Source organism: Staurois parvus, unplaced genomic scaffold (assembly GCF_062004578.1).
Source record: "Staurois parvus isolate SC_StPar_1 unplaced genomic scaffold, SC_StPar_1.0 ptg000120l, whole genome shotgun sequence".
NCBI classification, from domain to species: domain Eukaryota; kingdom Metazoa; phylum Chordata; class Amphibia; order Anura; family Ranidae; genus Staurois; species Staurois parvus.
The window spans coordinates 8340463-8365562 of record NW_028317916.1 but is presented as its reverse complement, the minus strand read 5'-3'; the positions used below and the strand labels follow the sequence as shown (position 1 = coordinate 8365562).

The window sequence follows — 25100 nt, the reverse complement described above, 5'->3', positions numbered from 1 at the left end:
GGCTTCAGAATAGGTAAGTATAGTCATCTTTTCTTTTACAGGGTAGATTGAATAGTCTTAGAATGGGTGTGGAAGTAGATTTAGGCATACTTAGAATTTGACTGAAATTCCACTTTAAAACTGAAATCATCTACTTATAGACCTGCTTCATTTAAATCTACTCCACAACTCCTAAAGCAAAGCTGCATTTATTGCAAAATACTGAAACTAAAAGTAATAACCAATTTTTGTGGGGCCTGGGCAGAGGAGGTATATAGTGCATGATGTCTGAGTGACCTATCACCTTCACCAAGCTCATATGCTGATACATGGAAGGTATAGGAAATGCTTAAGTCTAATGCATAAACCGCATTTTAAAAAGCTGTTATCTGTATAGCATATCAGATGCTTTAGATCAGCTTTTTTCAACCAGGGTGCCCAGAGGTTTCTTCAGGGGTGCCTTGGCAAAATGTCTAAAAATTGCCCCAAAATTGTATACAAGCCAACAGGTGGAACAAGCCTGCCTTTTAGTTACACAAAGCTACAAGTTTTTATTGTGCAGCATTATGACCTTCTAGCCTCCGGTGTCTTGACAACCAATGACATCATCAGGTGATGAGGAGGATGTCAGCTGCCTGCACAGCATCCTACTCTGACCCTCCCCTGCCCCTCTCCATCAGTGTTGGGGTCACATTAGCTCAGTGATGGAGAAAACCTGAGGGAGAAGAGAAACACTGGGATACTAGTCAGTACCAGTGTATTTGCTTTGGAAGAATAAATCACCTCTAATGTTGGGTGTCCTACATGTGTGGATGTTGCTGTATTATATAAAACTATTAGAATAGATTTTCACATTTTAGAAAGGGGTGTCCTTTTAAAATTACGGACATCTTGAGGCACCCCATTTTAGAATGGGGTACCTCAAGACTGTCCATAAATTTAAAGGGTGCCTTGACTGAAAAAAGGTTGAGAAACACTGCTTTAGAATATGGTTTGAAAGGGTTTTTCAGTAACACTGAAGGAATATTTTTGCATCTTATAGTGTATGCTATACAGTTCCACTTTTGGTTTCAACAATTTAACTTGAGTACATGTACATTTTAAAGTGTGCAGAGAATACAATGTTCTGTATTTAATTCTCAGTAGTCGTTAGGGCCACTTAATGTACATTGAAGAAGAACACCATGTTTGTCTTCATTGTTAAAGTACATTTTGAGGACAGAAAGATCTCAAATGGCTTTAGATTGTTTAATAATGTATTACAACTTTGAAGTGCTCTGGAAAAGTGTCTGATTTCTGGAAACCAATTTAAGAATTTATAGCATCTTCTGATATGATCACAGTGATGTCAGTGACACAGAAACACACTATGTAGAAGAACAGACAAGCTTTGAATTTCTTAGTACAATTCTCTGCAATTGACAAGGTCAGATGCAACAAGCCAAAAGTGTCCTTGAAACATTGCTGTGCTTTATATTAACATGGCAATAATTCAACAGTTTAATGTGCGTTTATGTACTGCTAATATATACAGCTAGAATATAAAAAATGTGCTGCAGTATTCAATTTTAAATGCATTTGCACTGTTTACCCCTGCAAAGTCCCACAAATACATGTTAAAGCTGAACTCTGGGATGAGCAAATATGGTCTAATAACAAGAGGCATGTGTATTTTTACTTGAATGCTGGTGTGCTATGTGTATTTCTAGCAAATATGTGCAGTAATTAATTGTGGAATTCTACCTGTGCGGTAGGTTTCTGTAATAAGCTTTCTCTATTTGTGCTGGGTGATTGGTTTTGAACCCGCTCCCTCTGACAGAAATCTGCAGGCAACCTGCAGTGAGTGGCCCTTCTGGGTCTCTCCCACAGCTCTGCTCTCTGTACAGGCTATGCACAGTCCAGTGATGATGTCACTGCTACTTTTACAAAGTAATATCTGGGTTTGTGAAAGCATTTGGTACATACAAAGTGGGTTTATATTCTTTGTGGCTATTAAGAAATATATTTGAATGAAAGTTTTAATGCCTGGAGTTCAGCTTTATTTTCTGCCATTGAAGAACCATCTAATGCAGATTCCTGTGATTAAAGGGAGGGGGTAACACTGCTGCAATGCTACTAAATGCAGAGCAGTGCTGTCCCTTATTTGAGCCCTGGCTGCTTGCACTACAGTAGCATGAGAAGCTGTTGCAGGTGGTATGGCTATCAACATTGTCACTGCTGATTCATAAGCCTGTAACTTGTCAACCATCAGTTGTCCACACCTAGCCCTGCCTACTGCTTTCTGGATTGGCAGAACTAACTGTTCTGCAAAAATCCTACCACTTTTATCAGCAGTGTCTGGGAGGAAGACATGTAAGGCAAGAATGCAGGAGGATTTGGGAGGTAAATTAAGTTTTTTTTTATTATTTATGAATCTCTTGCATCACATAGTAACTGGATTTGAGAATGTTGATTGACATAAAAAAGCCTTTAAATTTACTTTAAGGTTGTACAGGAATAAAAAAAAACACAATTATTTTAAAGTGATAAAATATGATAAAAACAAGGTAAACTACTTTGTACTAGGTAACAAGCCGCTTGCATCAAGGTGAAACCTCTGACCCTATAAATAAACATGTAAGACAGAAATGCAGTGCTAAAGAACTTATAAAGTGAAAAAAATAGATGCAAGATGCTATAAAGCGCTAAAAGTGATATACAATGCAGTGGTATCGTCTAGATATGACGTATCGGTATGGTGTACACATACCTAAAGTAAAATCAAATGAAACAAAGTGACTTAAGTGATTCATAAAAAACATGATAAAGTCCAAATAAAGAGATGATAAATATTGGTGAATTCCGTGACTGAGTGACTGGAAGCTGGTATATATTATTGCACTAACCAGAAGCGCAATATAAAAGCGCATTTGTGTATAATTATCCCGTCATGGTCATCTGGATGTGGATAGGGATGTCAAGAATCATCTGGCATACGTCAGCATACAAGGTGAGCAGCAGACCTCACACACAAACTCCAGGGACATCACGTCATATATCGTTGACCAATTGGATGGGAACACAGTGGGTATATTGCAGGACTCCACCTTGGGGGCTCGTTAAATAATGAGCCAAAGAGGGAATTCTTGATAGTGCAGTATTTTTTATTATTAAATTGGTATAGCAAAAGGAATGCACTCACATCTGGCAAAACATATAAGCAAGATGGCCACCGGCCTTCCTTGGGGCCTGTGCGGCGTGACATTAACAGCTGTTCTCCTCTCTAACGTGTTTCGTGCTTGAGCACGTTTTCAAAGGGCTTTGAAAATGTGCACGAGCACGAAACGCGTTAGGGAGGAGCCCAGCTGTTGACATCATGCCGCACAGGCCGCGAGGAAGACCGACGGCCATCTTATATGTTTTACCCCATACCAATGCCCTGATCACCACCATAGCCCATGCCAACACCCTGATCACCGCCAAACGCTATACCAGCACCCTGATCACTGCCACAACCCATAGCAGCATCTTGATTACCACCATATCCCATACCAGCATCCTTATCACCGCCTTACCCTATACCAGCATCGTAATCACCGCCATGCCTCATACCAGCATCCTGATCACCGCCATACCCCATATCAGCGTCCTGATCACTGCCATACTCCATACCAGCGTCCTGATCACTGCCACACTCCATACCAGCATCCTCATCACCCCCATACCAGCATCCTCATCACCGCCATGCCCCATATTAGCATCCTGATCACTGCCATGCCCATACCAGCATCCTGATCACCGCCATGCCCATACCAGCATTCTGATCACCGCCTTACCCCATACCGGCGTTCTGATCATTGCCATACCCAATACTGGCATCCTGATCATTACCATACCCCATACCAGCATCCTGATCACTGCCATGCCCATACCAGCATCCTGATCACCGACATGCCCCATGCCAGCATCCTGATCTCTGCCATACCTCTTACCAGCATTCTGATCACCACCATATCCCATACTAGCATTCTGATCATCGCCTTACCTCATGCCAGTGTTCTGATCACTGTCATACCCCATACCAGCGTCCTGATCACTGTCATACCCCATACCAGCGTCCTGATCACCGCCATACCCCATACCAGCGTTCTGATCACTGCCATACCCCATACCAGCGTCCTGATCACCGCCATACTCCATACAAGCATCCTCATCACCCCCATATCAGCATACTCATCACCGCCATACTGCATATCAGCATCCTGATCACTGCCATACCCCATACCAGCACCCTGATCACCACCGTGCCCATACTAGCATCCTGATCACCGCCATGCCCATACCTGCATCCTGATCACCGCCATGCCCATACCAGCATTCTGATCACCGCCTTACCCCATACCAGTCTCCTGATCACCACCATACCTCATACCAGCATTCTGATCACCGTCTTACCCCATACCAGCATTCTGATCACTGCCATACCCCATACCAGCGTTCTGATCACTGTCATACCCCATACCGGCATCCTGATCATCACCATACCCCATACCAGCATCCTGATCACCCCCATACCCCATACCAGCATTCTGATCAACGCCTTACCTCATACCAGCATCCTGATCACTGCCATACCCCATACCGGCATCCTGATCATCACCATACCCCATACCAGTCTCCTGATCACCACCATACCTCATACCAGCATTCTGATCCCCGTCTTACCCCATACCAGCATTCTGATCACTGCCATACCCCATACTAGCGTTCTGATCACTGTCATACCCCATACTAGCGTTCTGATCACTGTCATACCCCATACCGGCATCCTGATCATCACCATACCCCATACCAGCATCCTGATCACCCCCATACCCCATACCAGCATTCTGATCAACGCTTTACCTCATACCAGCATCCTGATCACTGCCATACCCCATACCGGCATCCTGATCATCACCATACCCCATACCAGCGTCCTGATCACCCCCATACCTCCTACCAGCATTCTGATCAGTCTGGCATAGGTAATGACTGTGGGCAGTCTAAGCACTATTTTCCTATCAAAGCCCTGGATGAAACTAATTTTGAAAAACCATTATAAATGTGAAAATAAAGAAGTACTGCATTAGTTAAATGTGATAGTGATAACATATTATGCTTTTTTTAAGATTGTATGAAGCTTTATTTACAAAATTGTATTTAGCAAACATACATAATTCTAGAAAACTTTATAAGACATACAAATATAGATATGGTGGCTAAGTCATTTGAATATACTTTTTATCTGATGCATAATAAAGTGATATTCTGATAAAAGCATGTACAATGAAGTGACACAGTGTGACCCAGTTACAGGGTTCTCTGCGAACTCCATCTTGAAAGCTTTCCCACCAATAAAAAATGTGCAATTTTAAGCAAATAGCTAACATTTAGCCTAATTGTGTAAAAAGTTCAATTTCTTAGGTACAATACCTCTAGCAGCCAATCACAATCCGTCTTGTATTGGTCTGACTTCAGGAAAGTGAATACTAATCAGTTCCTATGGGTTACTGCACTTATGCATAAGAGCTATTTATTGATAATAACATAATAATTTCAGTCCAATCTGATCAAGGTGTTTGAACTCATTATACACATTTTTATATAAATGCATATATCATTGTTCCCTTGGTAGATCATTACACAGCCAGGCAGTCCTGAGGCCCCTTACCATTGGTCATCATAGCAATCATGCGATCTGCTATAGTTACACCCCAACACCAAAATTTATCTTATAAATTTCTCTTTGTCAAATATGAAATTATATTTGTATTGATAATTCCACATACTATCATGTATCAAGCTGCAATCCCTTCCCATATAAATCATACTCTTTATACAACAAATACAATTTAAGAAGCGGTGGCAAAAAAAATCTCTTCATTGATGATTGACTTTGCAATGTCTCCAACCCAACAAGTCTGCGAATCTTAAGGCGGCACAGGTGCTTCAATGGACGTGGATTTCCTACAGGCACAGCACATTATAAAAAGACAAAGAATAAGTACATGATCTGGTTCTAAGTTATGTTCGATATATCTCCCTATTTAAATGATTCTTTCCTGTATACAGAGATGTATAGAAAACACTTCTAGTATTATTTTACCTATAATCTCTTGGATGTCCATCCACTCCTTCTGGGCTTCAAGTGTGGCTTTAATTTTTGTGCATATTGGAACATAATCCATATAGTCTACTAACACCCTTATAACCTTTCCAACCAAATGCTTCATCCAGGACACAGTAATAAAGTCACAGAACTGAAAGAGACAGAGGAACAGGTAAATACAATTATATTTCACATTACAGTATAGATTTTCTTAAAAATGTATTTATTTGACACTTATGCTTTACTCCATTATCTGTGTCTAAAGAGTAATGTGGCAGTTTTAATGTATTTTATACATGTTTGAGAAAATATATTGTATTAATAATTTTACTTTGGTAGTCTCTATTTAAAAACTGTATTTACAAGAAGCATTATACAGAAGGGGGACGTAAATTGCCTGTGATGCCTATAGCAAGTAATCAGATATCTGCTGGCAGCAACTGATGGACAAGAAGTGACTGAATGACAACGCTAGAGATCAGCAGTACTGAGATGCAACAAAGGATGTAAAAAATTTGAATTGTTTATAATGCACAGCGCTTTAGGGGGAGATTTACTAAAAAAAAGGAGCATCTGGTGCAGCTGTGCACTGTAACCAATCAGCTTCTAACTTCAGTTTGTTTAATTAGGCTTTGACAATAAAACATAGTAGCTGTTTGGTCTCAATACAGAGCTGCACCAGATTTGCATTCTCCAGTTTTAGTAAATCTCCCCTTAAATGTCATTCAATTAGAGTTTCAGCTACTTTACATTTACTTTATGTACAAGGTAAAAGGTAAAGACAGCTGGAAACTGATTGCTGGCTGTGGTCAGTACAGATTTTCTTTCTACACTATTTCCTAATCTGCCCATGGCATAATTGCATGGTTTACACATACTCACATGGCTGTCTTTTATAACGCATGATGTCCATCCCGGCAAAACTTCTTCATCAGAATCTGACCATATATACGAGCCACCATAAATGTCTCCATGCATACAATCAAAGCACTTCTCAACCTGATATCCATTATTTAACAACAGTCGTAGCATGATCTCATCACTGAGGGCATATTGTATTGCACTAGGAAAATGAGTGTCATTCACAGTTGTGAAATAACAGTTGACATCTGCCTGATGAGCTAAGAGCAGCCTCACTATTTCATGGTTTCCAGAGCGTACAGCCACTAACAAGCAGTTTAGAGGGTCTTCATTTGGAACTGCACCAGCCTTCAACAACATCTCCGTACACAAAACATCTTTGTTGGATACTGCAAAAAATAATGCAGTTTTCCTTTTATCTCCATAATTGTCAGACATGTGTTCAGCCAAAAGTTCATTGACATCAAAGCCATTTTCAATAAGTTGCTCCAGACACTGCACACTCTGGCCATCTGTAGCTGAATGAATAGGACTTAGACCGCTTTTTTTAATTGCATGTGGCGATGTCACAGGAATAAGGTACTTTAATGCTCTAGGAGAGAGAATGTAAATAGTTTATGTTAAAAGTCTGCAAGTGAACACATAAATATCCACAAAATAGTGCAAAGGTGCTATTGTCCTTATATTTCATGTACACCACAAAAGCTATTTAATGACGTCAAAAACATAAACCATCTACTTATAATTAGAATTACCAAGGAGAGGCTTCCAGTTATGTAAAAGGAATCACTCCTTTGCTGACCCAGAACACTGACAAATCTCACTCACTAGTGAGGAATTGACAACTTGCAGGTCCAGCTAGTGAAGAAGAGACTCCATAGCAAAAGATAACCGATCTGTTGGCAATCCTGCTGCTAGCATGTTGTTGACAGCGACAGGATCACTGTGTGAAATAGGCCTTTAGAGTTATGCCTTATGATTTGAGTCAGGGTTAAAACAAGCAATGCAACCTTCAGTATATAATACAGCTAAGTGGATTGGCATAAAATACTGTATATTGGTCTAAACTATATCTTTCAGGATGAGGAGTCTTGACTGTTCTTGGCTTCTTAAGTTAGACTAAGAACACAGGGCTTTGGGAGGCCTAGCCTACTTGTTCTAAAATCATTTTGGTATAAATGTGACTACCATGCAACAAAAGTGACTCGTAAGGGTCTACATCAAGCAGATGCTTTTTTTTTTTTTTTTACCCACACTAAAAAAAAACCAACAATTCGAATTGCATTGATTACTTCTGGTTTCAAAGATACTTGAGACATATTTTATATAAAAAGCCTTTTTGTACGTGTAAATGATACCAGCTTAAAGTAGCAGACAAAGATGCTATCTTAAAATAATGTGTTTTCTCACAGATAATGTCCTCCATAGGCTGCTTTGTGTATAGGGAGATATCCTTCTTTATCTGGAACATTTCCACTTGCTCCATACTCCAAAAGAAGAGCCACACAGTCTGGGTTTCCACCTTCAGCTGCATCAGACAGCACTGTAGAGCCATCATCTGCTTCTAAGTTAATATCACCACCTAAGAACAAAATGAGTTCTCTTAGATATTGGAGTTACTATTGGTTACAAGGGTATATAGGCTAAAAAGTAACAGTGAAAGTTGCACAAAAGGGTTGAGCAGTTGTTGCATCATTTAGATAAAAGTTTTACATATCAGTGCACAAGAAAGAAACATCAGAGAAGACATCATATATTCGACAGAACTGAAATGAATGCAGAAAGAGTGGCATGCAGGGCACTGGATTGCAGAGTTTCATAATATACATTCTATTTTGATATTTGAGTTTTCCAGATGAAATAAACACTGAATATCAGTATAGTAAGTCAAAAAGTAGGAACCGTTATACTTTCTGGTATTTGTATTTTAATGTACTGTAAGTGTAACCCGGACTGTAGCTGATAACTGCTGCAGAACATCTTCCTTTGCTGCTGTTGTGTTATCGTTCTGCAGTGTGCACAGGGTTAAACTGAATATTCATTAATGCAGAAGTGCAGAATGGATCCCTGCCATAACTGATCACAATTGGGGGAGAACTTAGAGAAGCAAAGAAAATGAGAACCTTCTCCCTGAGAGGATGTGATTTGAATGCCTGGTGTGATCAGACTGTGTGACCCACCACTAGTAAAGAAGGAAAAGTGCTGTCTCAGCAAGATTGAAAAAAAGAGATTATCAGCAACTTCTATCCTTGTCTGACTTGAACTGAACTTTTACAGAATCAGACCATGTGTCCAGAGACCCAGAAGAGGGTGCTCTGGGACTGGTAAGAGACGAGCATCATACAAATTAATCTGTTTTCTACTGGGAACTATTATGCTTGCTAATTCTCTCTTTTAGGCTATGCTTGACCAAATAAATTCTTTAAAATATCTTGAGGTGTGTTGGTAAGTGCTGGGTGAGCAAGGGGTGTCATCTTCAGGTGTGAAGAGAAATCACAAAACAATTCAGTGGCTCCTCTGTGGGTGACACTAAGGTAAAAAATACTGTATCAACTAATGTACAATATTCTGAGATAGTGTTAAACACATAAGGAAAGTTACTTGCTGGAAAATAAAGAAATATATAACATCCCATGCACAAAATAACTATTTGGAGCCGTGGCCAGTTTACATTATTAAATTCCCTTTTTCACAACATAGGCTAAAACAGTTACTGGAGAAACCCACCTGTGGTGTTTATTGGAAGTGTTTGGGTGGGTTTGTTATCTTCTTCCTTTAACTTAAAGTGTTACTAAACCCAGGACCCTGCATTCACTATATCTGGTCTCCCACAGTACACAGAACATGGAAATGCAATTATTTTAGTAAATATAAACTGCTAAATACCTTTTCTCTTCAGCAGTTAGAGCTGCCTTGTGACTTCTATCAGTGTCCAGCAGAGCACATGTTAAAGCTTGTAGGAGGAGTTTTCATTCTGCTCTAGGAGGATGTAGAACCCCTGACCTCTGTCTGGACAGTGCTGATCACATGCATTCTTCCAAGAAAAGAAAACCTCTCTAGCAATACACACCAACTGAGCATGTGCAGAGTGTCTCCACACAATATGTCTTATCAGGAGATAGGAGGGGGGCACTGGAAGAAGGGGAAGATCAGAGAAGTCAGGATCAAACAGCCTTTTTACACAATGCACATGATTAACTCCTTAGGTACCACAGTGAGTATAACAAGCATGCTTTACTGCATATACAGACTGATTTTACTGTTGTGGGTTTAGTAACACTTTAATGTTTTGTTCTTTATACATTATTTGTATGTTGTCTTATGCTAGATAAATATAGTATTTTTCAATGTTTTATATTCTAATATCAGTCAGCAGGTGGTACTTTAGGCTCCTTTTCACATGTTTTCCAGTTTCTGTTTAGGGTTTTAAGTCTACAGCACAACCCAAAATATACATACCTCTCTTCACCATCTTTTCTTATGAGAGACAACTAACTGAAAACAACGTGCTGCACTCTGGAATTTTTTGAAGTGAAGACAGACTATGGTGAAAGACAGTCAGCCCTACAGCGTTTTTTATTTTTGTTCAATGAATTATTCTGTTATAAAATAACAATACACAAAGAAACACTGTTTAATTAATAAAAAGAAAAAAATACACTGGTTTTTACATACCCTTATGAATTAACTGTTCAAGTGCTTCACACTGACCAAACTCAGCAGCTACTCCCAGTGGTGTGACTCCAAAGCCATCCCTAAGATTGATATTTGCACCATTCTTTATGAGTAGGGAGATCAAATCATTGCGGCCCTGCTTTGCTGCTTCATGCATTGCTGACCAACGCCTTACACATGGTTGGTTAATGGTGCAATTGTAACTGATCAGAGTAACCACCATATCATAACTGCCACTCCTTATAGCTGGAATTAAAAACATCAAAATACAAGTATGAAATCCAAACACAAAACCATTTAAAAAAAAAAAAAAGGGCCTGATGCACTGAAGTATCAGTTCTAAGGTACAATTTACTATAGTGCTTTAAAACACATCTTTATTGTGCTTTTCTGTGTTTACTGCATGCCCTGCTGTACTTTTACCCATATTTAGCCTCAGTAAAGTGTATCAAATGTAGTAAAACATGCATTAAACTAAAATCTTCTTGTATATTTGTAATTCTTTACTGTTTGCATCTGTAATATTTTAATATACAGTAGCTAGACAAAAACATTTAGGTGTAGGATATTATTATGGGAAAACTTACGTCTTAAATATAATACTTCTAAATCAGGTCAATCAGATTTTTTCAGTTTAAAAAAATAATATGGATACAATTACTCCTAGCAGAATACAGGATGTTTAAAGAAATATAGTATGAATTCTAGTTACATATTCTTATTTGTTTGCAAACGTTATTGTAGCAAATCTTACCAATTAGAAGTGGTGACTCTCCTCTGCTGTTCTTGGTGTTCGGCCAAACTCCTTTCTCTAGAAGTGCCTTCACATTTTCAAGTAGTCCAGATTTTGCAGCAAGTGTAAGTGGTGTTTCACCATCATTAGTCTTCTGCTCCCACTGTGCTTTATATATGGCTATATAAGTACAGCTAATTACTATCTAGTAATAAACACAGAATTCTATGGTTGACAGATTTAGAAGATTAGAGACATTGTCATTCATACCTGTAACATCTCATAGACTACCACTATGAAATTGTCTTTGTAAAATAGGTTTGCAAAATACCATCTACCTTTAAAAATGTTTCCTATTTAATAGCAGCTTTTACCTGTATCCAGTAATCAGTTAAATTAAGTTACTTCTTTGCCAAAAATGTTCATTTTCAAGTTTGTAGAAGGTGGGAGTTGGCCTCTAGGGGTAATGTTGTGACACAGAGACATAAGGATATATGGTATATGTAAGGATATTAGTTATGGTGGAATAACTGCTTAATACTGCTACTCTTTGTCTACATAAATGATTACAATATGTCACAGAAACATTTTTTTACAAAGTTCTGAAAAAACATCCCAACATCATATTTGTTAATAGAAACTGTTTCTTATCATTTACTGGTTGATGTGGTATTTGCAATTCTTCAACTGCACTAGGTGCATCCAATTTTAAAAGAGAAGCATGGCCAAAGCTTTTTTTTTAGCTATTATTTCCTTCTGGGCTACTGGAGTGCATATATTTCTGCACTCTGTGTGCTGAATCCAGGTTCAGCCAACACCAGGCTAAAGCCCGCTGTTGGTTGATGTCACAGAGTCCATGTTCTGGAAGGTCAGGATCCACCTGGATTGTCTGACCGGCAGCTTTCTTAACCTCTCAGTGTGAGAGTCTGATCCACCCATTTCTCCCAACCCTTCACAGCCTGGGACTCTAGCGAGTGCTGGGGGGGGGGGGGGGGGGCAGAACAGAGGACCAGTGACTGACTGTCACCTTTCTTTGCTGAGTGAAGACTGAGAAATGAGTGGTCACGTGATCACTCAGTTCTTGGTCTTAAAGTCAGCAGGGGACAACTGTAGTATCGGAACAATGCTGCAATGATATAGGATGAGTGTGTTTGTTTTATATCCTACACTTCCCCTTTAATGCTGACAGAGATGCCTACAATGGTCAGCTATTACTGATTTATGTAAAACCTTTATCAAAAAAGGAAAAAACTGTTTCTGTAACTGTTTTAGCTGGATTTTTGCTTTGTTAGTCAAGTCCAGGGGCGGACTGACCATTTGGAAACTTGGGCACTGCCCGAGGGCCCAGGGTCAGTAGGGGGCCCCATGAGATGCCCCTGGTACCTTTTTCATAGGCTTTTTTGAGTTTGGGCAAGGACACAGGGGCCCCATGATCCCCTATTGCCCAGGGGCCCCATGAGTTGTCAGTCTGCCCCTGGTCAAGTCCATCTGAATTTGCTGGTACATCTAATACTACCCTCTCCACAGATTGGCAGTGTTGTTTTCCAAGTGTGGCTCCACTGATTCTCCATAAAGTGGAGCCACCCTAAGACAGGAAGTGTGTTATTGGTCGGGTCATCAGGTGAAAATAAAGGAAAAAATATCTAAAAACCTAATGCAGCCACCACATTTAAGGATTGGTAAGTTACAGTGTTTTACAGTTTTGTTTCTTTGAGTTAGGTAAGCTTTAAGTCCCTGGGATGATGTGTATTTTATGCACCGTACCGTCAAGAACTATTTCTGTAATTTGCCGGATTGGTTGGACTACTGCTTCGTGTAGAGGAAACCACCCTTTCTCATCAGCTTCATCCAGTGCATACTTATATTGCATGTATTTCTGGAGTTCTGTGATTTCACCTAAACACATTACACAAAAGTTCAGACTCATGACTGATTGTATCAATTAGAACAATAATAATACCTCCTTGCCTTACCTTGTTTTATGGCAGCCACAATTTTGCGGTTTACCTCACTTGTTGGTACAAACCCACTGTAACAAAAAAGGGTTATTATGTTTATTTAGTGTGCCAGGTATCCTTAAGCAGTAAATATGTTTTTTTTCTGTTTAAAAGGTCCAACCTATCCAAAATCGACTTTCCTACTTTTCTTAGCTGATAAGATGGTAAAGGTAATCAGCCACAAAACCATAAAAAACAAACTTGCAAAAGCATTTTTAGAAAACAGCATGATTTGGTGTATTATGGGGAATGCAACAGGATGTCAGGTGAGAAAAAAAAAAATTTAAGGTGAGAAGAAAGAAATATGACAGCGACAGAAACAATGACTATATATCACTAAGAGATGCATGAGAAAGTGTGCTGTTGCGCTTATAGATATATCAAATGCTCTAAATATCAGCTGCAGCAGTCCTAAACTGTGAACCTGAATGCACAAAACATAAATATATAACCATATGAACCGCACATACTATGTGCATAAAACAATAAAAATACAATATCACTCAGTCCCAAACCAGTGAAATAGGTGCAAAGTGCCAGTGTCCAACTTCTATTATCTTGATTGTAAATCTTCACATAATATAACAGGTGCTCCACTGTGCTCAAAAAAGTGCCCCAATGGACTGACACTCACAATCATCCAATGACCACCTATCTCTAGAATGGTCATACACGCTTTCGGGACTATCCCAGTGGATCGATAGTTGTGATAAGGTAACCACCTCTCCTTGGGATAAAACTGTGACTGATACAAGTTCCAAGACCACTTTCTCCTCTCCTCCACAAGCAGGTTATACATTATATCACCATATATAAAGAAACAGAAAGGGACAGGAGGTCTGGTACTAGAATTATTGCTCTCACTCCGGCAGCCGCGGCGATATGTAGCATGTGTAGGCACCCCGACATGTGCTTTATGTTTGTACATGCGTATATGTGGGGGTGGGGGGGACTCAGAATTTTTTGGGGGGTGTTATGTGCTTGAGTGTAACTTTTTTTTTTTTACAAAAAAAAAATGTTTTTATTTAACTTTTTTCATCACATAGAGGACACAAAGTCCCCTATGTGATGATTTTTTAGTGACAGGTTCTCTTTATTGAGAAATGCAGGGTCTAAAAGACCCTGCATGTCTCCTCTGTGATCCATTAGATGCATTGCAATGCATCTTTCCCAAGCTATTCTAGCCAGGGAAGTGACAGCTGTGACCCGGAAGTGATGTCATGGACGTCGCCTTCCAAGTCACACCCTCCACCCGCCATGGCTCTCCCTGGGCCCGCAGATGGGCAAGCGGATCCCGGTTACATTGCTGATGATGGCTGCAGCCACTGGATTTTGTATTTAACCCCCTGCTGTCAGGTCCATATGGCGTAGGTTTAAATATAAACAGTTGTTGAGCATCTGTGCCCAGTCTATGAACATTAAAGTATTTACATTTGCTTAAAAAGCAATGAAAGATCTTTACAACATACCACCACTGACCTCTCTAGTGGCATGCACTGTAAAGTAATTTATTGTCAAAGCTCAAAAGTGCAGATCACAGAATGCTGGCAGACTGCCATAATTCTGCTCTCCATAGAAAGTAAGGTTGCATTCACACTTAAGTTCAGCATCTTTAATCACTTTTACAGGTTTTTTTGAGCATTTGTACAGGCATTTTGACCATTTTTGCTTGAGCGTTTCTTATTTTTAGGCAATGGAAAGTTAGTTACTAGGGGGAAAAAATACACGTTTTTCACATGTTCCTTGGGGCCAAAAACGCTTGTAGCGCAAAAGAGGTACATTTTCTTTTTTGAGCTTCAAGAGACACTACACTCAGATATGAAGAGGCATTGAAAACCTTGGCATTTTGGCTGTTGAGTGTTTTGGAACTTTGAGCTACAAAATGCTTAGATGTACATGGGGACTAAAGAGAAAATGTATGTAGGAATGTAACCATCCTCTATTCAGTGCATCTGAGATAGACTAGTAGCTATGGACTAAGGATTATTGAATATTGGATTTGTAGTGTGCATAGAGCAGTGCACATGACCACAAACAACATGCACTGCTCATTTCAAACAAACGGAAGTGAAAGGGTACAAGGTGAGGTTCAGGAACTCACAGAGGGAATTACAAGGAGGCAGAAAAACACAGTAGGAAACAATTTCAGGAAACATAAATTATAGGGCCATTAAGTGGTAGATGTACTGTATATGGATTATATTTCGAGAACAAGGATATTGTTTAGTGTTACTTTAAGTGAGTGGACAATGAGTAATGTTTTGTTTGCATAACAATACATCTAAAACAGGATGTTCTTCTCCTAATTTTAGCCATGCAAAACAATTCCAGTTACTTGGCACCAAAGAGTGAGCTTCTAAACCTGAGACTATTCCATGTAACAGATCTGGTCATCAGACATTATTGGTCTATGACACTGAATTCCTTCCAAGCCTGTATTTTTTACTGAGCTCTGGAAGATTAATTGCTGGACTGCGTTTAAAACATTGCCATTATCTGAAAGCTTGCTCCATTATGTTATGGTGAGTAGCCTATCTATTCTGTCAAGAGAATACTACCATCTTTATGATGTTTGCATTGGCTAAATTCAACTCGTCACTCAAGGACATCAAGTTTAAACAGAATATAGAGTTGATTTAAGAGACTTTGTCATTAGATAAAAAGTGTAAACAACTAAACAGCATAGGAAAGTACATTTTTAATATCAAAGCTAGCCATACACTATGCAAATTTTAGCCAGTTCTTGATGAACTGGCTGAAATTCGCAACATGGGTGGCCTTGAGAGCCCCCTTCTGACTGACATTGTTTGAAAAATTTGAAGGAGCCAGACATAAAATCTTCCACCAAACAATAGCTCCATCCACAGTGGTCTTCCTTGATGTGAATGGTCCCTTAAAGTTGCAATAGAGGAAGTAATTGTAAGAATTATAGCTGTACTTTACTATGGCTGTATTTGTTCATACTTTTTATTCATTGACAGTATCTCAGCTTATCATGACTTTTTTACTGAGAACCTTTTTATTTTTCCTTAAAGTGGAATTCCAACTATATGTTTTAATTTCAATATTTTCTGAACATTTTAAACTTAGATAAATCAACAAGCAATATGGTGTATTAGGAGAATAAGGGTCCGCAGCCCAAGGTTGTCACTAAGATTTTTATGTAAGAATACAACAAAATACAATAGAAGACTTTGTAAGATCCAGACATGGGGGTTATGGGTTACCACTTTATACACTCGGTACAATAATATAATCAAATACTGCCAAAGGTCAAGAAAATGGAGTCAACTGGAAAGCAGCTGACAGGCTGTATCGGAGAAAGAGGAAAAAGACCGAACAAAGAAAGGGAACAAAACATCTATGTAGAAAGGCGGCACCATACAGAAAGGTAAGGAGAAAACAAAGAGGGACAGGAGAGGGGTATGGGATGCAGGGAACCACTGGCCATCATCCAGGCTCCTTATAAATGGGTAGCTATTATACCACAAGTGTAGGGTGGCTGTATGTAATACATGGATCTCAAATCATGAGAAATTTGGCATGGGTATTGAGAAGGATACTGGTCAATTGTTTGTTTATAAATAATCCATCCTAGTTTTGACCTCAGAGAAAGAAACAAATTGTTTCTTCCAGGCTCTAGCTACTGTGAATTTGGATGCTAAAAGTTGGTATTTGGTGACACCCAATGGTTTAAAACGTAATAAAGCAAACCAAGGGTTTCTAGGGAGGTGGGACTCAAATAACCTATTCAAGTGTGAGCACTTTCATCCAAAAACATCCCAGTATGGAGCAGGTCCATCAGGTGTGAGGAACATTCCCCCGGCTTCTGACAACCCCGAAATCAAAATCCTGTATATCCAGGGAATAAGTGAGCGAGTCTAGTAGACATTAAATACCAGTGGTTAACACCTTATATGCGGATTCTAGGGAACTAATATTGATAGTACAATTAGTGGTAGTATGCCACATGGTTTGCCAATCATCTTCTGATATTTTGGTCTTTAGATTGACCTCCCACTTGCCACTTGGCAACCTAGGTGTGTGTAGCAGGAGAGGACAGACAGTTAAGTTGGGAATAAATGGTAGAAATCAGTTTGAACGCCAGGGGAGTACGGTGGTAGATATGTTCAATAACGGTCAAGGAGGAAGAGAGATCATTATCGCAAATAAGCGACAGGAACCAATGTCGCAGTTGGGAAAACCAAAACAGTTCAGACATGCCTGCTATGTTTAAAATAGAATGGGGATAGGTTGGAACCTTTGTGTCACTGTGGACAGATTTATCCTAACTACCTATCTTTGTTACCAGCAAAGAGAAGTGAGGGTAAATCTTTTATTCTTGAAAACTGATAGGATCATTTTTATAGTGGAGCAGGGTACAGTTAGAACCTCTGCCAAGTTTTTATTATTTTCTGCGTCCCCACTGGTGAGATCTAAGCTTGCTTCCTGCCCCAGTGACAGGTGAACAAGTGGTCAACCTGATACTTCACTTCTTATCTTTTCCAAAGTTCTTCCTCTTCTCCCTTTCATGGTTACCTGTCTGCCAGTGACTCTTTTTTAGCTGTAAGTATAGCATCTTAAGAATAATCATGATCCATCTTTCTTTCTACGAGTGCACTTTTTCGTATGTACGCCTACTCACTGGACTGAACATGATGGAGAAATTGACATGCCAAGTGCTAATCCTAAGGCTCAGGTTCTGAAATTGACCTCTGGCACTTATGCTCTGGCTGATCCCACTATAAGATAGACTGAAAATAGAGTTTATCCTTCACAAATTATTTCCTAAACATGATCCATCATTCACTTCCACAGACAAAGACGATGGAACGTATATATTCTTATCTGAATCTGTTTAACTACACATACCATTTCACCTATTCCTGTTTTCTGTGTGATTTTGAAATACTGCAGTTCTCACAGACATTATTGCATTAGAGTCATGGTAGAATAATGCTGACTAATTATACAACAGGCAATTAAATGTGCATTTGCTCAAAGCTAGGCCAAAGTATAAAATGTGTCACTCAAAATAAAGAATACTTCCTTGCTACCAAAATAAAAATAATTAAAAATTGCACATACGTGTAGACTTCATACCCAGACAGTATTGGGTTGCCATGAATGTACTCTTTGTACTTCAAAAATAATAGTTCTATGCTATCACTAATACTATCCTAAAAAACATTACTATTTAAAATTGTTTAAAGTATGTACATACCTAAATGTGAATTGATTGCAGCTTCTTTGAACCTTCTTGCTACCAGTGGTCATTGATTCCAGGTCAATTTTAGCCAAATATAGCAGCTTTACCATTCGTTGTTTAAAGCAAAATTATAGGCAAAACATTTTTTTCACTTTGGATAGAGTAAAGAAGGGCTATACTTTTTTTTCTGCTATCTGTGTCCCATTATGGAGATTTACCTTCACTTCCTGTTCCATAGGCAAAACAGGAAGTGAGAGAAAATCCCTGCAAATTAAGGGAATCCCTTGGCAACCCCCAGGTCGCCAGGACTAGTGTCCCCATTAGAAGATTTACCCTCTATTATTTTTCTTGGGACATCCAAAAATTTGTGATTTTCCTTTACTCTTGCAGGTGTTCTAACCCCTCTCCACTCTGTCGAAAACTAAAAAAAAAAAGTTTTGCTTTTAGTTGTACTTAAACTTGACAAAAACTCTATGACTAATTTGAACACCTAAATAATTTCCATACCCTTTTTGGAACATATAAGACTTTTTTATGTCATATACTGTTTTAATAAAAATCCTGTTCTGTTTTTTTTTATTAATATAGGATGGCAACTGTACAAAAAAAGTAAAAAAATATATATTTCACAATTTCTAAGTTGTTTTTATTTAAAATGTAATACTATGTGGCAAGTACACAATTAAATAGGTGGCACTGAACCCTAAAGGTGTTCATCTGCAGGTTGAAGGCTTATTTTGTAAATGCAACCTATAGCCTGTATGTTTTATTATGTTATGACTGACATATTGATCACATGAAAAAAACATGCACCAGTCCAAATTCTGTATGATGACATCATCAATTCTGCCTCTTCCTCACTGTGCAGGTCACAGACCAAGGGCAGCTTTGGGAACCAATCAAATGAACCTTCTGGTTGTACCACATGTGCAATGTTTTCTGACTACATCAGAAGCTCACTGATCGGTTGAATTTGTTGCCTATTATTGTTCTTTAACCCCTTTCTACCTAGTCCCAGTATCCCATTTAACAGGGTCTTTACTCCCTGGGGGTGGAAAGGCTTGGCCGATCATGTGACTATTGTGACTGGCTGGCACAGTTGTCGCATGATTGGGGGGCGGTACACCAGCTCCCAATCATTATTATTAGTATTACTATGACAGCTTGGTCACTATGCTGGGAGTGCACAGTGAGTGCCTCCTCAGCACAGAAAGCTCTGCTGCTTATGTACACATACATTATATTGCCAAACATACTGGTGCACCCCTCCAAATCATTGGATTGAGGTGTTCCATTCACCTCCATGGCCACAGGTGTATAAAATCAAGCACCAAGGCATACATACTGTTTCTACAAACATTTGTGAAAGAATTGGTCACTCTTGGAAGCTCAGTGAATTCAAGCGTGGTACCGTGATAGGTTGCCACCTGTGCAATAAGGCCATCGTGAAATTTCCTTGCTACTAAATATTCCACAGTCCACTGTTGGTGGTAGTATAACAAAATGACAGAGCAGGGTCCGTGCATGCTGAAGAGCACAGTGCGCAGACGTCACCAACTGTCTGCAGAGTCAATAGCTAAAGACTTCCAGACTTTGTGTGTCCTTCAGTTTAGCACAACAACAGTGCCTAGAGCTTCATGAAATGTGTTTCCATGGTCGAGCAGTTGCATCCAAGCCTTACATCACCAAGTGCAATGCAAACCGTCAGATGCAGTGGTGTAAAGCACGCCACCACTGAACTCTAGAACAGTGGAGACATGTTTTCTAGAGTGATGAATCATGCTTCTCTGGCAATCCAATGGACATGTCTGGGTTTGGCGGTTGCCAGGAGAACAGTACTTGCCTGACTGCATTGTGCAAGTGTAAAGTTTGGTGGAGGGGGGATTATGGTATGTGGTTGTTATTCAGGGGTTGGGCTTGGCCCCTTAGTTCCAGTGAAGGAAACTATTATGGTGTCAGCATACCAAGACATTTTAGACAATTTCATGCTCCCAACTTTGTGGGAACAGTTTGAGGATGCCCTTTCCAACATGACTACGCACCAGTTCACAAAGCAATGTCTATATGCTTTACATGGGTGGCAAGGGGTTAAGGTATTTACTGTGTTGCTGCAACATGGCATGGCAAATGATTTTCAGTGATGCTTCTTAACCACAATACAATGGCTGATGTTTGTGATGACCATGAAATTAAATCAATAAATCAACCTTTCCTGGTATTTTACCCAACAGACTCTAAGCCCTTAAGCAAAATGTGTACAAATGGTTTGGAAGTTAAATCCAGTTCTGCAGTGGTGTTGTGAATGTGGAGTTTACAAGATATCAGTTGTTTACAAACCAGCCTTGTTAGGGACTTTTTGGTTGAAAGGGAAAAAAATCCAGTGATATGGTCAAGTCAAATCATGCCTGGACATTATGTTGACCTAATAATACAGTCAATAGGGTTTCTTACCTAGTTCGATAAACAGTGGATGTGACTGTGTGTAAGGATTCTTGAATGCCGAACTGAATTTCATAATTAGACAGCTGTTCTTCCTCAGTTTCATCCATTCTTTTGTAAAAGAAAAAATGCTAAAAAACTTATGTTGCAAAGAAAATTTCAAGTAAAACAAATACATACTTATGTACAGCACATGTGATGATCACCGAGATTTTGAATATGCAGTAAAAATCCCAAATGTAATATTGTCTGCTTTGCATTCAAAAACTTTGTTGTCACATTGATAAAATAGTATTGAAATAACTTTTATATGGCTGTTCCATGCCTGGTGGTGAATTAATGACCCAAATATATTTATAAACAAGTAAAGGGAAATCCAAAACTGTACAGTTGTCAACAGAAGGGAGGGGAAATATTCCAGTGGGGACTCCAGGGAGGATGTCTGTTCTGGTGACAATGAAGAGGAGAGTTCACTCACTGTGGGGAGATTTCCTCTTACTTACTGTTGTGTCTCCAGGAGAGGAAGTAAAGGGAAATTTTCTCACAGGAAAGAAAACACAGAAAAAGAAAAATACTGTAGCAAATGGACAAACAAACATAATTAAACAGAAAATCTGACAAGGTGTTTCATTCCCAGTTGTAGACAAAACCTAAGAAATAAATTTGGGGCTATCAATACAGTACACAACTTTTTTCTATAAACAAGAATATGGAGTGAGGTTTTACCGCTAAAAAAAATTAATTAATAATGAAGGAGTTTCATGTCTTTCAGTGCAAAGTTAAGGATCTCAATCAAAATAGTATTACACCCAAAAGCAAACATTTAATATACTGCAGCTAACAAATTCTTAGAAGTGATGGCTGCAAGCTGACCTGCAGATGTAGCAATAAGAGGGCTGAGACAAACCATTTTCCACTGACAGGGGTGCTTACAATGATCAGCTTTTATTTATTTATATAAAACCTTTATCCCAAAAGGAACAAAACTGTTTGCTGTAACTGCTTATAAAGTGTGAGCTGGAGTCTGGCTTCAGTTTGTTAGTCCATCTAAATCTGCTAGTAAATCTAACACACCCCTTCCCCCAGATTAACAATGCTGCTGTCTAAAGGTGTCTCTTTTGCACCTACATCCAGAGTGTAGGCATCCTAATCAGGGGTGTATTTACCACAAGGCAAGGGCGGCATTTTTCAGGGGGGGCAGCACTGCCCCTTGGAAGAAGGGACACATGCGGCATGGGGACCTGGTGGGTTCAGAGAGAAGCTGCGGGTTTCATGACAGTGTATGCACAGCCCGACTCTCATTCCTGGGGATGTCCAGAGCTGTGAATGTGAGTGTCTTTCTCTCTCTCTCACCATAGGGGATGGTGGCTGGTGTATGGGGGGCAGTGGTAGTGGAAGGCTAGGGTGGAGGGCAGGGGTGTTCTTGCTCAATGAACAAAATGCGATATCTCCTGCGCTCCAGGACCCAGACCGGTGGTGAGTAGATGGAACAAACTCCAAAAAAGGAAGGAGGCTTGTCCTTCGAAACGCGTCAGCTGTACTGAGTGGCTTCCTCCATGATGGGATTCGCATTTGCATCTTGCCTTTAAAGTCCCTTTGAGGACTTACATGCCTGTTTTTATTCGCTGTTTGTGAGTACCATTCTTTTATTTAATAAATTTTGGTTACTGAGGTAATGCGCAAGGTTGGTGCGCTTCTTTTTGTTGTTCTTCCTCACAGTGTTCTTGCTCAATGTCAGCCTCTTTCTGCGGCGAGGGGGGCGCCAATTTTTGTGTTGCCTAGGGCAACACAAAACCTAAATACACCACTGATCCTAATAAAGAAGGTGTTTACTGGCCAGATCACCAGGTGAAAACAGAGGGGAAAACCAAAAAAAAGAAAACGAATGCAGCCACCACATCTATGGACTGGTAAGCTGCAATATATTAAATTTTTGGCTTTGGGTTTAATATCGCTTTAAGTGCTTTAACAGCAACTTACCGGCCCACCTAATTATAGATACGATTCTGGTATTTGGATGCAGCTTTTGATGCTAGGGTCACACTGCTGCAATCTGATTTTGATCTGACTTTAAGTGTGATTATGTAGTGCTACTTAGATGCAACTTTTACGTAACTTAGGTGCTACTTTGAAGTGTTTTTCATATTCTATGGGGCCCAAAGTGTACTGGAATCACACCAAAGTAGTACAAGAACCTTTCTTAAAATCGCACCATGCTGAGTTGCATTGATGTGAACAGGCACCATAGAAAATAATGGAATTTCCATTGTCATGTGATTCTGTGTGACTCAAGTCGCATCTGAAATCACACTAGTGTGAACAGAGCCTGAAGCATCTGTTCAATCCTGGAAGGCATTTGGGTCAGAATTATTTGCATGCTTAAAGGTTTTTGCTATGGGGTGCCAGGCCGTATGCCTGGTGCACCCAGGTAGTATCTTTTGGGGTTGGGATTACACATTTTTAGTATTAAAACACTAAAAAGGAATATAAAGCAGAGGTATCTATGGTGTGAACCCTGAAGAATGGACAGGAACAGGTGGGCAGCTGTCAATGCAAATTTAAACTATTTGCTCTTCTCTGTAATGCATAGTAACTTTGGTTTTGGCAGCTGTTGCTTTACATACCATAGCCCTACAATATATTTAACATGCCGTCATACTCAGCTCCCATATCAGGTAATGTAAGAAAACACACGCAAACCGGAAACAAATACAATTTGTGTTAGCACCGTACATAAATAACAGCCTTCCTTTAGTAATTACAGAGTTCAATTAATAGCCACCTCTGGACATCCTTCTCATGTCAAATTATACCCCTCTGTAATCCTATATGTCAAAGACTAAACAATGGCAATATATATGGAGAATGAATATTTTAGCACAGCACTATGTAATATTCAGTACACTGTTACAAGTTCAAGTAACAGCTGTAGGTTAGTAAAGAGTTACCAGCTCATGCCTTCCATGATGACACATGTACATTAGTCAAGTTGTATGGAGAAATATCGCTGGATAAGATAGAGGCTAAATCCAGATGACCAGCACAACTGCTTTAACTGATATTAATCAACATTTAATAACAACCTCACTGCCACGTGGATGCTGATTACTACCTTTGATTTGCAGTGAACAAACATTTTATAGTCCACAAAGTGTTTCTCACCTTTTGCAGTCCTCATCTGCTACACAGAGGCCTTTACTTGTCACAAGAACAGCACCCTGCAGAACACAGTGACACACTCTCTAAAATTAAACATGAAGCTCACTGTTAAATATAGATCTGACCTTGTGAAGCAGCACACCACTCTCATAGGAAAGAACTACAGTATCTCACAGAAGTGAGTAAACCCCTCACATTTTTGTAAATATGAGTGTACAGCTTGTATAACAGTGTAAATTTGCTGTCCTCTCAAAATAACTCAACACACAGCCATTAATGTCTAAACCACTGGCAATAAAAGTGAGTACACCCCTAAGCGAAAATGTCCAAACTGGGCCTAATTAGCCATTTTTCCTCCCCCATTGTCATGTGACTCGTTAGTGTTTAGAAGCTCTCAGGTGTGAATGGGGAGCAGGTGTTTTAAATTTGGTATTATCACTCTCACTCTCTCATACTGGTCACTGGAAGTTCAACATTGCACCTCATGGCAAAGAACTCTCTGGGGATCTGAAAAAAAAGAAGTATTGATCTACATAAAGATGTATCTATAATAATTAATATGCCAATTTAACAAATATCTCCCACAATGTGAATATAAAAAGAAAAATATCAAAAATAATAACGTCCAAAAAATTATAATGATGTCCAAAAAATAATAACAGTAACTTATTTATTGGAATGTCCGTGTCGACTCCAGTATGTAGGTAGGACATCTAGACCTTTATTTAAAAGAATAAGTGAACATGTAGCAAACATAAGAAAAGGAAAAAAGGATCACTGTTTATCGAGACACTTCAGAGATTGTCACAACTGTGATCCTAGTGTCCTAAAATTTTGTGGGATCGACCGGATAGACGCCCATTGATGGGGCAGAGATAAAATCAAGGCTATTTCAAAAAACTAAACCTTTTGGATCTA

At 39.4% G+C, this 25100-nt stretch overlaps 1 protein-coding gene across 1 annotated transcript; it reads right to left on the bottom strand.

The window, feature by feature from the left end:
- Positions 1-5090: 5090 nt before the first annotated feature.
- ASB15 (ankyrin repeat and SOCS box containing 15) lies at positions 5091-24251 on the bottom strand. The gene is made up of 10 exons (XM_089672143.1): positions 24186-24251; positions 21036-21134; positions 13352-13407; positions 13143-13274; positions 11400-11558; positions 10646-10891; positions 8381-8552; positions 6992-7562; positions 6107-6260; positions 5091-5967 (listed from the first exon to the last, which is right to left on the bottom strand). Exons 2-10 carry the CDS (start codon positions 21131-21133, stop codon positions 5792-5794), a joined length of 1764 nt encoding a protein of 587 aa, XP_089528269.1. The 5' UTR covers position 21134; positions 24186-24251; the 3' UTR covers positions 5091-5791.
- Between the last annotated feature and the right edge of the window lie 849 nt (positions 24252-25100).

Bases quoted from the DNA above. Each gene is read 5' to 3' on its own strand.
- ASB15 (XM_089672143.1), bottom strand. From the start codon at position 21,133: ATGGATGAAACTGAGGAAGAACAGCTGTCTAATTATGAAATTCAGTTC. The intron at 8,553-10,645 runs GTATGTAAAAAC...TTTTGTTCTTAG, and splicing joins TGAACAGTTAATTCATAAGG to GTGGTGATATTAACTTAGAA. The intron at 6,261-6,991 runs GTGAGTATGTGT...TGTCTCTTTCAG, and splicing joins GCGTTATAAAAGACAGCCAT to TTCTGTGACTTTATTACTGT.